The 15715-nt window shown below is 37.2% G+C and overlaps 1 protein-coding gene across 2 annotated transcripts in view; it reads left to right on the forward strand.

Moving 5' to 3' along the window:
- TRHDE (thyrotropin releasing hormone degrading enzyme) overlaps positions 1–15715 on the forward strand; it is a 425213-nt gene that overhangs the window by 6804 nt on the left and 402694 nt on the right. For both annotated transcript variants that reach the window (XM_070051462.2, XM_051845675.3), the window contains one exon: positions 6674–6947. In XM_070051462.2, coding sequence (XP_069907563.2) covers positions 6674–6947 — 274 coding nt within the window. The remainder of the gene's footprint in view (positions 1–6673; positions 6948–15715) is intronic.

The following is a 15715-nucleotide window of genomic DNA, read 5'->3' on the forward strand; positions in this document are numbered from 1 at the left end:
GGATCAAACATCAGGAGATGGAGAGGGTTGAGGGAGTGGAAAGACGGGGGCAACAGAAGAAACACACAGCCCTTTGATTTTAGAGTGCTCTGTCTGCCAGTTGTGAGAATAGCAGGAAACAGCAAAGGGTCAGGATGGTGCCATTTCACATGGAGGAAAACCCACAGCACCAAGGAAAGAAGGATCTGGCTGGCTGGCTAGACTTTATGTGCGTTTCGACAGTAGCAGTACTTTATAATATTCACGTAATGTTTTTCCTCTTTCCACTATAAAACAAATGAACCTCAGACACTAATTTTATTTATTCTTATGAAAACCTAATGTTATGGCTTGGGAAAGCAATTTTAGTGCATTCCTAATACTTTTCATCAATGGTGATCAAGTACTCAGTACTCATTTTTGATGAGTATTTAGTACTACATAAATGGGGAAACAATTATGAATAGTATGCTCTGTTTTTATAACACGATTATTCACATATGCAGCACTTCCTACACACATATTGCTGGCATTATTGCATTATGTTTTTAGTTTACTAGAATGGTTATTTAAAAAAATAGACTACACACTTGCTTATATCGTTGAATATTCAGCAGGAGTACTTCTCTTTTGAAATGGCAGAGGTTTAATGACTCATTGAAGTACATAAAAATACACACAGTCTAAACAAGGACCCATTTGAGCTTAAAATGTTTTGTCATGGAGTAACAATTTGCATTTTGATTAACAACCTTATGTGACTTCTATGACCTTGTAACTTGGTTCATTTTAAATGGGACAGATGTCACTCCCATGACCTTGTAACAGTCTGTTTACTGCAATCAATTGAATAGTAACTAGATGGCCCTTGGAACTTTTCATTTGGTCTTGGGACTTTTTATTACCAATCTTAAACTATTATAACACTAGGCAAATTATAATTGCCTGGAGAAAACACTGCTAAGATCAGAGGGCTGTGTGTTTATTTTGTTGCCCCTGTCTTTCCATTCCCTCAAAGGTCATTTTTCATTGTGTTGTACATGTGGTATGTATAGATGTGGCCCAAACAGAAATCTTGCAAATATCCCTTGCTACTTGTGAGATTCTCTTGGTTTTGGTGGATGCTATAGTCAAAAGCCATGAATTCATCTGAATACTAACAGTGTTATGTAAATCATTGTTTCCTTTGCATATCTTACCTTTATGAAAAATCAAACTGAAAAATAATGGAGCAGAAATTGTTTTGTATCACATACACGTAATTTGTTGGCAGTATCAACAGCGTTAATGCATTACTTCTGCTGAATGTTATCATAATGACTTGACACAAGTAGCTTGCCTAGTGAACTTCCGCAGAAATATGAAGAAATCAATTCTCTATATCCTTCAGAGGCAACACAGAGCTTTAAGCCCTCCTTCTTAGCTCAACTAAAATGTCAAATGGACAAGTTAAGAAAATCAGGTAATTTATTTTAGATAGATGAGAATTAAAATACTTGTGTGTTTTCATATTTTTCTAGGTATGCTAGAGTGACATTCTTCGAGTGACACTTCCAGAATGTCACATTGGAAGTGGAATTTTTGATGGTAACAAAGGGCTTCATTAAAAGATAAGAATTATTTTATTTAAGAAAGCAAGAGAAAAACAGACAACACAATACTTTTCCCCATTACTTTCCAACTCCTTTTGTTGTATTTTACTTTTTGCTATATTTCCATGATATATTTCATATATACATTGTATATTTCAGTTTTTAATTAATTTTGTTCTTATTAGAGGTGGTGTCCTATAAATACCTCATTCCTGAAATTAACTCAGAAATCCTCTATTTTCTTGTCTAAATCACTCTTTCTACAGGGCTATTTGATGTTTTTAATGACACTAACCAGAAAAGTCTCCCTTCCACCAATTGAAGGCAATCATAAAATCTGTTATGGTGAGAGCAATATGTATTTTTGAAATCCTGTAGGCGCTGTTGCCTATTGAGGGTACTAAGCTGAAACTGGCTCTCTCTTAGAGAAGTGAATATCAAGGGTGAGAGAGGTGTTAGAGAGGGACTTGTAATACTGTGTAGTGAAGCCAGACATGACAGCACATGGGAACTCCATATGTGTGTCAAAGCTTTTTAGATGGGTTCTGTGTTATCGTAGTTATCCACTCATTTTTCCATCCAACTTTGAACTTTAAATATCTACCCAGGTTTCAAGACTGATTCTTGGTTTCCTTTACCATAAAACCTTCTTTGAGTTCTTTAGGCTGTTGCTTCTTCAGTGGGGCGGTTTTGCCCTCAAGGGGGCATGTGGATGGTGTAGAGACATTTTGAGTCGTTGTAACTGGGGAGCAGTTATGCTGCTAGTGTCTACTGTGTAGAGGCCAGGAGTTCTGCTAAAATCTTACAGTGCATAGGCTGGCTCCTCACATTGAGTCGCTATCCAGACTAAGAGGCCACGCTGGAGAAGCTCTGCTTTAGGGAGTGCAATTTCATTATCTGTTTTCCTTCTTTATCATGACTTTTTGCATGATATCCATTTAGGTATATGGTACTTCAGAAATTTCATGGAAAATGGAATTAGAAGATAAATTATTTTGGTGCAAAATTTTTTGAAATTCATATATAAACACTGAAAAGCTTTTCATTTATATATATTTTCCATGAACTTTTTGAAAACCTCTCAAAATTTTATTTTCCTAGAGTATAAACTCCTTGCAGGGGGGTGTATATTTATACTTTTCTCCTCGGTGCTGCACACTCAAAAATGAAATTAAGAGGAGCAAATGCACCATAGAATTTGTAGTAAAAAGCCATTTAGTGGTAGTGTAATTTAAGTTTTTAAATGAATCTCATTACACTGGGGGATATGTATTTATGGTAGGATCTGGAGCCCGGGAAGGGCCTTAAATATAATCTAGTCCAACTGCTCTTCTATACCGAGGGACTCCTTTTGATTTTCTAAATACTGAATTGAAATTCAGTTGTAATCACCCTCAGGTGCCAGACTGTGAAATTGGTATTTCCCCATTTAGACATTATCAGAATATATGGTGGCCCTCTGTGCATAGATATATACTGTGTGTATGAATTCATTAAGAATACAAATAGCAGAAAAAGCCATGTGATTATCTTGATTGTTGTTTTCAACCCTGAGGATGAGTGGTTTTAACTGGTATGTTCCTTAACATGTGTACTCACTAAGTAAGGCAAAAGGAGACTGCATGTTTTCTCTGCATAAATATTTGGCTTATGAATTTCTCATTAGCCCAGCGATATTTACATCATCTACATCTAATAAATTCCTGTCCATTTATTACTTAATGTCAAAGACACTTTTGATTTTTACTTAAAGATGAATGTATTCTAATTAACAACCTCTATTGAACTCTGGGAGAACTTTTCCCGTAGTGTAATTAGTTGTCTTGTGCATGTCTGAGTACATATAGGTAAACACACATGCACAAACATTGGCATTTTTTTCTATTTGTACTGCAAAGAACTTAAAGACAAAATTGGTTATATCTTTAAAAAAATAAAGATCCTAGCAAGCGCCTAATATGGTGAAAAGCTCACAAACACCTTACCGTGTTGTTATTCAGTGATTGGAATTGGAATTCTCAGATTCTTGAAAATTAAAAGGGAGCCCTTTTCCTCATTTGTAAAATTCCATGGATATCTTTTAAATAGACTCCGTAGAGAAATATCAAGCTCAGTGGACATTTTAATTAGTAAGTTGAAAGATAAGATTCATGAGTAATATGTAAGATAAAAGCAAAGGACGATAAAATTGTAAGTGGGTGCATTTTAACTAAAAGCTGCTGACATTTCATTAAGCAAAAATGTAATATTACCAGCAGAAAATAACAAAAAAATATTACTGCGATTCTGGCAATTTGGAAAAAAGAGCTATTGTCATCTACAGCTGAAGTAAAACATTGTTTATAACTTATAGGTAAAAATTTTACTCTTTTTTTAAAAGATTTATTTATTTATTTGAAAGGCAGAGTTAGAGACAGAGATAGCAAGAGAGAGATCTTTTATCTGCTGGTTCACTTCCCAAATGGGGTGGTTCGAAGCCAGAGGCTAGGAGCTTCCATGTAGGTGCAGGGCCCCAAGCACTTGGACCATCTGCTACTTTCCCAAGCACATTAGCAGGGAGCTGGGTTGGAAGCCAAGCAGTTGGGTCTGGAACCAGCACCCATATGGGATACTGGCATTGCAGAAGGCGGCTTTACCCGCTACACAACAACACGGGCCCCAATTTTACTGTTTTTGAAATATAATTTGCTTTTAATCAGACACAAAGTGTGTGTTCTAGTCTCAGCTTTGTGTTAATTGCTAATGTAACTTTAGACAAGTTAACCCTACTGGATCTACTTTTTCATTTCAGAAATTCATGAGTGGCACAATTTGTTTCTAATATTACTTCTAGCTTCAATCTTATATACATATAAAGATTTATAGTTAAAGGTTCTTTCTTCTATATTATCTCGTTTTATCATTTTGACACTTTTGAAAGAAAGACATAGAAAACACAATTACTATTCTTCTACCAATGGAAAAATAGGCTAAGGCAGTTAAGTCACTTAGCTAAGCCTGGTGTGTAGTAGACCAGTGCAGTTTAAAAGATAGCTCTCAAAAACTTTCTTACAAGATAAGTACACAATTAATCTTTAAGATTTCTTCTTTCTCTGTTTCAAAATGCAACTTTTAGAAAGCAGACACTCAGAGATAAATGTAAACTCCATCATTTTTAAATGGAGTGGACTTACACTTCCTGGTGTGAGCCAGGGTGGCCACTGAGATTCTACATGCACATCAACCTGTATTGATTGGTGGTAGCTGCCTCAAGTCCTGTGCTGAGAATAACTTAATAATTTCGATGCCAAGTTCAGGCTCAGTGAGAAAATATGCTGTGATAGATTAGCCATGTGAAACCTGGGTGGTGGGAAGGGGAGTGATGGCAGAGCTACTCACAGAGGAAAGAGCCTTTCAGAGAAATTACTTTAGAATTCAGTAATGGCTTACAAAGTGCCTGACGCTGACTTGCCTTGCATTAAATTTTGTAAGTAGTATCATTCAAAAAAACTGACTTTTGCCATGAATGTTTTCTTGTTTAGAACAGCGTCTTCCTTAAAATGCTTAATTTGAATATCTTCACTTGTAACCATTAAGCTGGGACTTGAACCAGTGCCCGTATGGGATGCTGGCACTGGAGACTGCAGCTTTACCCACTACACCACAGTGCCAGCCCCACTCACTGCTATATTTTATGTAGACATTTATTATGTTAATATATTGACAGGTAATACATATATTATATGTAGTAAAAAAATTAAAAGAAGAGACTTTGGACTATTCAGTATAGAAGGCATGTTACTGTCCTTCAAGAAAGGTTTAAGATAATGGGACTAACATTGGAGCATGCCATATTGGTGTGCTAGTTCTGAGTACTGGCCCCTCGATGTCTTATCCAGCTTGCTGTAAATGCACCCAGGAAGGCAACAGATGAACCCATATGGGAGGTGAGGATGCAGCTCCAGGCTCCTGGCTTCAGCCTGGCCCCGGCCTGGCTGTTGTGGCCATTTGGGGAGTGATCCTTCAGATAAAAGATCTATCATACTCCTCCTCCTCCTCATCTCCCTCTCCCTCTGCCTCTGCCTTTCAAATAAATAAGACTTTTAAAGATTGAAGACAGTGTGACTCAAGCATTGCAGTTTATTAACAGCTGCTGCATACTATTTAGAGATAGACACTTTACATATTTTTCCTCTAAGCTTTACAATATAAGTTAGTTGATTATTTCTTTTTTAACTTAAAAAACATTTACTCTAAAGGCAGAGAGGGACATAGAGATATCCTATCTAATGGTTCATATCCCAAATTCCCCAAATATCCAGAGTTAGGAGCTGGGAACTCACTTGGAGTCTCCCATGTGGTTGGCAGTGACGATTTGAGCCTTTATTGCTGCATCTTGGGTTATACGTTATCAGGAAGATGGAATCAAGAGAGGATCTAGAACTGAAACCCAAGTTCTCTGATGTACATGGGATGTGGGCATTCCAGGCAGTGTCTTAACCCCTGTGCCAAACGCCTGTCCTATTATTTGCTTTTTAAGAAGTGAACAGCCATATGTCAGGAAAGCTTAGTAATTGCTGAAGATAAGGTTAAGCTGTGGATACAGAATTCAGACCAAGATTTACCAGATTTCAAAGTCTTTTCACAAAACTAGGCAAATCTTATAATTTGAGGCCACAGATATTTCCCAGTGATTGTGTTATTTATATATCTGTGTATTATTTTTGAATTTTGGCCACATTGTCTTTACATCTTATGTATCATCAGCTTCAGGAAGGAGCATGAAACACCATAAAAGAGAATCATTATTTTCTAATCTTTGCCGATATGATTGTCAATGAAATGTTTTTCTGTGGAGTATAATGTTTCACCAAGTAAGCACCTCTGTGGGTTTAGAGAATTTACTTTAATTGAGACAGAAGCTTCCCTGGAGAACTTTTATTGTTGGGAACGTAGATTATATATGAATTGTGCTTTCATGCTTTTCAAGCACTAAAGTTCAGTTCAGAAAAAAAATTGCAATTTGGCAAAATATATTATCAGCACAAGCATATAATGTGGCTATAATTTAACTCAAGCCATAAATGTAATTAAGAATGTCCTTTTATTTTTATTTTTTTCAGATTCCTTGGTGTTACTCAGTTTTCACCTATACATGCCAGAAAGGCATTTCCTTGTTTCGATGAGCCAATCTACAAGGCCACTTTCAAAATCAGCATCAAGCATCAAGCAACCTATTTATCTTTATCTAATATGCCGGTGGAAACTTCTGTGTTTGAGGAAGATGGATGGGTTACGGATCACTTTTCACAGACCCCTCTCATGTCCACATATTATTTAGCCTGGGCAATTTGCAACTTCACATTCAAAGAAACTACCACCAAGAGTGGGGTCGTAGTAAGTATTCTCAAATTAATGATGTTTTTGGTTAATGCATACTCTTTGAACTAACTTGATTTCTGGATTAGCATTGAATCATTTCTAACCTCTTCATGGCTTACATAGCTGAATCCTTTCCTTAACCCCTGGGGGCCAAATTGTCTTCCTGGTTTCAGAGTCAGATAAGCTGCCTCTTCTATACCCAGCCCTCCTGTTCCTTTAACCGCCTCCACCTGCCATTCCCAACATCCTGGTCCCTCTTCATTTGTAACCTAGTTCCTGGGTGTCTGTAGAATAGCTGCTGTCTCTTTTGGGAAATTGCCTAGTTCTGTTTGTGTGGCTGGGAAAGCTGCTGCTTTTTATTATAAAATATTTCAAATGCACATAAAATGTGGCACATAATATAAAAACTCCATATACCTAGTAGCCAGATTTATAGAATCTAGACATTTTACCACATTTTACTGTCTTTGCCTCAGTGTAATTGAACTGTTGAGAAGTAAAACATAGTGGGTAGAGTTGAAACCCTCGATGTGAACCTTCCTGATCTCATTGCCTGGCCCCATACCATTGACCCAAATTTAGTATTTGCCATTTCCTTGCATATTATTGTCTAATTGCTAGTTATTTGCAAATATCTATTTATAGCATATATCAGGCTTTAAAATTGCATGCAAATTTAATGATTTAATATTATAGATAAATTTTTAATGATTTAATATTATAGATAACATTCTGCAACTGATTTTAAATTCATTTTATTTTTGTAGGAAAGCTTAGATATAAGGAGCGCTATCTGCGTTCGATTTATAATAAGAGTCAGGAGGATTGTTTTTGGTCACTGTCCTTTGTGACACCATAGTGTCTTAAGAATTTTTCACATACTACTGCACCGCATGAGTCTTGGTTAGGCCATGCTGAGTTAACAATTTCTTCCTTATTTCAGTGGTTTATGTGATATGATAAATATGCATTTATTTTAATTTTCATATTGACCCTAAAGCAAGGTATTATGATTCCACTTTTTCTAAATGAGCAAATTGAGGTTTAAAGAGATTAAGTAATTATCCCAGGGGCAAAAAGTAAGCAAGTGGTAGAGCTGTAAATCAAATCTCTGTTGGTTTGATCCCAAGTTTTAGGCTTTTCTCTGTGCCCTAGGAACCCTGTGATTGACCATTTCTCCTGTATGTCTCTAAGGGAAGTCATGATGTGCTTTGCTCATCCAATGTTTATTCTATTCAATATATCTTGAACAGAATAAAATCTATATTTTTAATCTGTAGGATGTTCATAACTCTATAATAACCTAAATTAAAAAAAACAGTTTTGCATAAAAAAATTCCTCACTGTGTAAATTTTAATTTAAATCATTGTAAAACCTACTTAAAAATAAGTTGCATACAAAATTAATTCATTACTGAAGAACTGCAAATACTGAATTTATCTAAGCAGTCATTAAAATAACGTGTTCAATGCTGACCATACAGGTCAAATGCCTCTTTACTCCTCGGGGGCTTCTAGCCGTTTATATGTGGAATTCCTCTGATGTCTGTTAATGCTTTTTGTGGACATTTCAAGGCTGTACTCTTTGGGCCATACACAGAAAAGCAACAAGACATCTCGTTTCCTTTTGCATCTTCAAAAGTTAATGATTGAGTTGCTATGGGTCAGCTAGCACAGGGTACACTGGAAATGCTTTTTCCTAGTATGTTTTCTTTAAAGTATCTTAAGTGTTCTCAGTCCTACACTATTACGCTTGTTGCTAAGTGACCCATTTTTAAAGCCAGATACACTCTAATTATTTAGATGTGATTTTTTATTAGAGTTAAGAATCTCTAAGTAATTAGTAAACATTTTAAAATTCCTACTTAATGATTTTTATGTAGGAAAGGAGAAAACATGTTACCAGAGAACATTGAAAGGTCAACTGAAATAAAAATTTTAGATTATATAATCTAATAATACTAACATCAATAAGAGGGAACACAAAAGTGCCATCGCAGCTCTTATTTATCAACTGTGGAAACACAGTTTGAAACTTGACTCTCTTTTTCAGTCACCCCTTGGAAATCCAATCTATTTTCTTTTCATTGCTTTTTTTCCTCTTTATTACTGGAAGCACATAGGAATGACATTTCTCAACCCTTAACAGCTGGAAGGAGTGGAAATTTAGCTTTGGAGCCTAGGATGTGGGATAGTCATGTGAAGTCCAGGGGGTGGTTTCAGGTCAGAAACCAAAGCAATTTTCTTTGAGAGAAGAGAGAGGAGCTTCAGTAGCATAGTAATAGTGCCCAGTTGAATTGTAGCAGTGCCCTAAGTATGAATATTTGAAGCATCATCATCTCCATCATCACTTGTTTATCAACTCACCTCTCCTTTGTGACATTATTCCAAGTAATTAGAAAGATAAAGAAAATGCAGCCTTCAAACAGAATCCACACTTGCAGACATGTTTTGTTTACCATCTTCAACACGGCTTGATATTTTTCTAATTAGTTGTCAACATTTAGAAATTGAGAGGTTGTGCATAAATTATTTATTTCTGGCTTTTTGTCAAAAATTGAAAGATCTTGTAACAGTGGGCTCATATTCCCTGCTTGGCAACATTTGTTCCTTCATTTATTCTTTTAATAGTTGTTGAATGAATGTTGGATGTTGTTTGAGGCTGTAGAGATAAAGCAGCAAACCAAGCAGAAAAGGTTCCTGCTCTCAAGGAGTTTACATTCTACTGGGGTGGGAGAGGTGATAAATTAATAAAAAGTACAGTATGGCAGATGGTGGTGTGTGCTGTGGCTGACTCATTTACAAGGGTATTTGTTTTACAGTGTAAATTAATCCAGATCAGTTTTGTTCCTCTGTACCCAGTCTACCTCAGCATTGTGTATTACCTGTTTAATTCTATGGTCATTTGGATTTTCAGCCCTTCTCTAGAGGCGTAATTCAGCAGGGTTGCCAAGAAATATGCATGTGAAAAGCACTCAGTTCACTAGATGTGAATAAGTGATGCTGGTATTCACTAATTGCAAAATGAACATTGGACATTGTAGAAAATAAATTAACAGCAGTTTAGAAGAGAGCAAAATTGTTAAGAGTGAGAGTCTAGGGACATGTTTCATGGAACAGATAAGAGTTAGTATGATCCTGAATGCTGATGTTTGTCTCTGAGAAGCAAATATCATATTCATATAATCCTTGGCAAGGGAAATGTTATTAAGACAATACCTAAAGGCAGATAGGTATATCTCCATGGAATGTGGTATAATATTATGGTAATAAAAATGGATTTTAGAATCAGATAGGTCTGTTTCAGAATTTTTGCTTTGTGTTCCTGTGACCTTGGTCAATTACTTAATTTCTCTTTATACTGATTTCATATTTGAAAGCTGAAAGTATGAATTTTTCCTTTGCAATTTTGTTCTGATTACTATTGTGTCATAATCAACTGTTAGAACTGAGTGGTATAAAGCAACCATTTTATTCTGCTGAAAGTTTCTATGGGTCAGCAATTTGAAAGGGCACAGTCAGGGTACTTTGTGATTTTTAGTGATGTCTGGGGCTTTGTTTGGGGAGATGTGTTGAATGGGGGCCACAGTCATTTGGGATAGTCTCTCTCTGGTGATTATCCTGTCAGTCAGCTGGGGATGCTGGTCATGCCATCTGTGTGTAGCCTGTCCATGTTACCTGGGTTTGCTCACAGTGTGATGGCTTCAGATGGCTGGACTTCTTACTTGATAGTTAAAAGTTCCAAAGTTGAGTGCCTCTTGAGAGCTATATGGTCTTTTTTGAATTGTCTTCAGAAGTCACACTGTATCACTTCTGCTACATTTGATTAGTTACAAATGAGTCACTAAAGTCCTAATTTAACAGAAGGAAGAATAGACCTTAGGTTTTGATGGGAAGAGTGCCAACATATTGTGGATATTTTTGAAAACTTACACAGTCTGTTCCCATATACAATATCTGCCTGTCAATGGGTCTCATCTTACTACAACATTGGACTCAAGTCTGAGGTCAAAGATCTCACCATTTTTTAAAAGATTTATTTATTTATTTGGAAGTCAGAGGATATTGACTGATGATTGATTTCACTTCTCAAATGGCTGAAATGGTCAGAGTGAGGCCAGGCTGAAGCTAGGAGCTTCTTCCAGCTCTTACATGTTGAGTGCAGGGGCCCAAGGATGGGTACCGTCTTCTGCTGCTTTCTCAGATATATTAGTGGGGAGCTGGATCGGAACTGAAGCAACTAGGACTTGAACTGGTGCCCATTTGATTTCTGAAGACCTGTTACTTAAAGAGAAAAGTTGTCTATCTTTCCTGTCCCAGACAATGAAGAAATGGGAATACAATTATTGAAATAGCATTCTGTTTGAGAATGGAGGAAATAGGAAGATTCAGTGGTCAATGGTCCATAACAATTCTGAAATCCAGCTGGTCATGTGTTAACAGTTATTTTTGCTTAGTGATAACCCCTGTGGGTTGTTTTTCTTGCCATCTGACCCAAGTCTTTGGGCTCTTACTTTTGCCTTCTAAAGAATTATTTCTTTCCCAGGTAAGAAGTACTTTGTGTTTGCAATTAAATAATAAATAAAAGTAGTTTGTGTTTGCAATCAACTTGAAGAACCCTGGATTTCCACAAGTAAAAAGTTGGAAGTCCAGAGGTCTGTTTTTTCTTTTGTGTTGGCTCTGTTATTTAAGTCCAGGCAAGACTACCTATATTTAAAAAAAAAAAAGCCATTTGCTTTTGATGTATCAAGCTATGTCCTCTCCAGCAGACAGAACTATACCCACACCCACAGATCTCTTTTAGTTGAACCTTTGCCTGCTTTGCTATGTGGAATAAAGGTTACTAAATGCTCATTATTGAACAGAGAATTCTTTGATATGCCCTTAACATTTTTGTAAAGGCTTTTGCGTTTTTGAAGCAGTTATGGGGAATCATGAGTTTTGGCTGTCTTAAGTCATCATCTTGGCTTCATCTTTGGTTATGTTTTCCTGATAGTGACCTACATATTGTTTTTTTCTGAAACTTTTTCCTACATTGAGAATCTGCCATGTGCAGGCAGGTGGGAAGGTGAATTTTAATTTCAAAGTTAGAAAATCTGACTGTTTTGTATTTTTTCTAAGTTTTGGTTGAAAGCAGGACAGGTTGTTCTTAAGCTCATCCCCTCCCCCCCTTTTTTTAAGTAAAATCCATGGCCAGTGAGAAGAAATGTGGTGGTACCATCAATGTTCTATATGGGAATCCCCTTAACTAGAAAATATAGCTCAGTAGTTAGATTTTTCATTTTCCTTAGTACTGTAGGTAACAGGGCTATCATCTCCTTCCTTTCATATTCCAATGACATTTACCCTAATATCCTTTAAGTCTGTAAGCTTCTGCTACAATCCCTTCCTGGCTCCTGAGTTTCTGTCCACAGTCTAGTACCAAAACCAGTGCTATATATTGCTAGGCTTTTGTTGTAGCTGAGTTCTTCCAAAATGGTTCCACTTCAGTATTGTGAAAAAAAAAAAAAAATCCTAACATTAGCTATAAAAAAAAATCACATTTTTTATGCTTGTCGATTCTGTAGATCATGAGTTTGGACAGTACAAAGAAAGGAATGAACTCAGCTGTGCTTCATGATGTCTCAAGCTTCAGCTGGCAGTGACTCAAAAGCTGGAGTCAGAAACGTCTGATGGCATCTTTGCTAAGTGTCTTCCCTTGATGTTGGCTGTCTTGTGAGACCTCATTTGGGGTTTTCATCTGGGTCACATATGAGTGATCCCTTCATGTGGATTGAGTTTCACTGTTCACTGTCTTAGTGATGAGATTTTGTGTATATAACTTAAAAATGGCACTATTTCTCTGTAGTTTCCTACTGAAAACAAAAATGAGTCTCAAGAGAGAATTGAGAAGTGTTGATTAATGTACTCTGAGCATATATTCTAGCTTTTAAAAAAATCTTTAATAATGAGTCTTGCTCTTCTCATAGCTTGATAATGGCCCATAGAGAAAGAAAAAAATACTAACAAGAGTTGGATTATAATCTATATAAGATTATAAATAGGGACTTCCTGCTTACTCCCAGAGAGTTAATTTCCCTCTTCCTTTCTACTCATGGACTGCTTTGTACATGTATTTTCTCATAGCCATTATCTTGCTGTTCAAGGTTTTTTTCTGGCTGGTTTCTTTGCTCCTTTAGACTGTGCACTCTTTGAAGGCAGGTGTCATATCTTATTTTAGCAAGATCAGTAGTCTACATTATATGTAGAAAATGGTAGGTATTCAAAGTAATTCTACTGGATCTCTGAGTGAATTCCCTTCAGAGAAATCACAATGTTGGCAGTTTCCAGAACCTTTTAGTTAGGTTAATATGTGGAAATGAAAATTTATGAGAAGTAATTTTGAAATATAAATAGCAGTTGTAATAATACAGATAATATTGCTTTAAGGAATTCTGCAAGAAGATATAGGAGAAAAGAGTTCCTAAGGAGTTTGATGCTGAGGAACAAAACTTTATTGCCAATCAGGGAATTAAATCCTATGCAATGTCTAGGCTCTGGAGGACCCTATATATAGGGGAGATGAAATTGGTTGTTTCTTACAAATGCAAAGATCAACAGTTGTTTTTTTTTTTCTATTAGGAAAGAAAAATCTCTGAACAGTGTTGATTAGGGGGTAATACCTGAGTTGACTTGATGGTCTGCTGCCATGTGGCTGCCAGTTTTGGGATTATGATGTCCAGGTTATCTCTGCAGTATGAAATACACCTGAACTAGGCTTGGGTCATTCAATCAAGTCTGAAATAACACTGGAAGGCCACATTTCTTGCTTGGGGGAGGTTATTAAAGTCAAGGAGCTTGAGAACATAAAAAGCAAAAAATTAATGAACCACCAGCAATTTCATTAATGCAGTAGAATCTGAGCTGATAGGTTCTGTTAAGGAGTGAGTGTAGAGTGAAGAAATCAATGACTGACTCTAGACTGTATTTTTAAGAGTGTTAGTTCAGGGAAGGAATGAGAGAACGTATTTATGCAGAGTCTATTGCAAGTGGTTTTTAGACAATTGATGAGCTGAATCTATAAGAAAAGAACAATAAAGGTTCCAGACAGCAACCAAGGGCTACCTGATGCTTAATGACTTGTGGTTGTAAGAGAAATATCAGCGTTCTTTTATGCCTTTATGCAAGTTTTAAGAAACTATGAACAAGAATTGAGATAGCAAATGTAGGGAGATTGAACCTGTGAAACTGACAAGGCATATATGGCCAGCAGTGAGGAGGGTAAAACAGCTAGAGAGTGACAAATAAGGTTGAAATCATTGTTGTGGCATCTAGAGAGCCAGGAATGTCAGTTTACCCATAATGGGAGTTATATTCATGAAAAAATGGATTGGGAAGGATGAAGAATAGAAGTTACTATGAGACTACAAAGCAGGCATGGAGAGAGATTAAGTGGAAGAGGCAGAAATATGGCCTCTGATAGGGAGGAGTGTTTCAGGATGAGTTGGAGGAATTTTAAGCAAAGTTGAACGGATAAAGGGTTCCAATGGTAGAATTGTAAGTGAGTAGGAGTAAGGTTAACGGGGAGGTACTATTGGAACCAACATCAATAATGTGCAGGGAGATCCTTGAGAATGTTGGCAGGCAGTTGTAATCCAGGTTTCAGACTGAAGAAGTGTGAGTCCGCATGATAGGCTTAGATGGGGAGGAGGATTAGGGAGAGTCATGAATCCCCAAAACATAGTTTTTTTCATGAAAGTGGAGGAAACATAGTATGAACAAGCATTTGTGGGAGCTGGGGAAGTACTCATCCCTGTTTATGGCTTCGAGGGTAAATGAGAGCATATCCATGTTAAGGATGAGGATGTGGGCAGAAGTGGTAGGAGTCAGGTATTTATTTAAAAGATGGAGTTGTTGAAAAAAAGGATTTGGGGGGGCCGGTGCCATGGCTCACTTGGTTAATCCTCCGCCTGCGGTGCCAGCATCCCATATGGGCGTCGGGTTCTAGTCCCCGTTGCTCCTCTTCCAGTCCCACTCTCTGCTGTGGCCCGGGAGGGCAGTGGAGGATGGCCCAGGTGCTTGGGCCCCTGTACCATATGGGAGACTGGGAAGAAGCACCTGGCTCCTGGCTTTGGATCAGCACAGTGCCGGTCCTGGCAGCCATTTGGGGAGTGAACCAACAGAAGGAAGACCTTTCTCTCTGTCTCTCTCTCTCTCACTGTCTATAATTCTACCTGTCAAATAAAAAAAAATTCCTTAAAAAAAATAAAAGCAAGGATTACTTACATAATGGATGGGATGGTACAATGGAGGGATATGATAAAAACAGAAGACAGGGAGAAGGTAGCAGGCTACATTTAGTTAATGTAGCTGCATAACAGATCTACCCCAGCCCAAAGGTTTCCATTGGGATGCTGGTAAAATGGAGTGTGCCTCAGCAAATCTCCTTCCCCTGGTGGCTAGCTTAGGCTTATGGTGGATTCAGTGATAAATGATAATGGGTTTTGTAATATAATCCACAATTTATCAACTGCCTTGAGTTTTCACAGTCTATATATTGAAGAGGCTAATAGAACTAAGAAAAAAAAAAGCTTGATGTAAAAAACAAATGAACCTACAAAGCAGAACTGGTTGATCTTTGTAGAGTTTTCATGGTTGGCGTATGTATTTTATGTTATCTTCTTTGATAGGGAGGAGGGCAGTAGGGAAGCAGAGAGAGAACATGAGTGTTACCATCTACTGGTTCACTCCCCAGTTGCCCCAACAAATGGGACTGGTCCAGGCTGAATCTGGTAATTGGGAAC

This window comes from Oryctolagus cuniculus, chromosome 11, assembly GCF_051225735.1.
Source record: "Oryctolagus cuniculus isolate XC-2025 breed Fujian yellow rabbit chromosome 11, ASM5122573v1, whole genome shotgun sequence".
NCBI lineage: Eukaryota > Metazoa > Chordata > Mammalia > Lagomorpha > Leporidae > Oryctolagus > Oryctolagus cuniculus.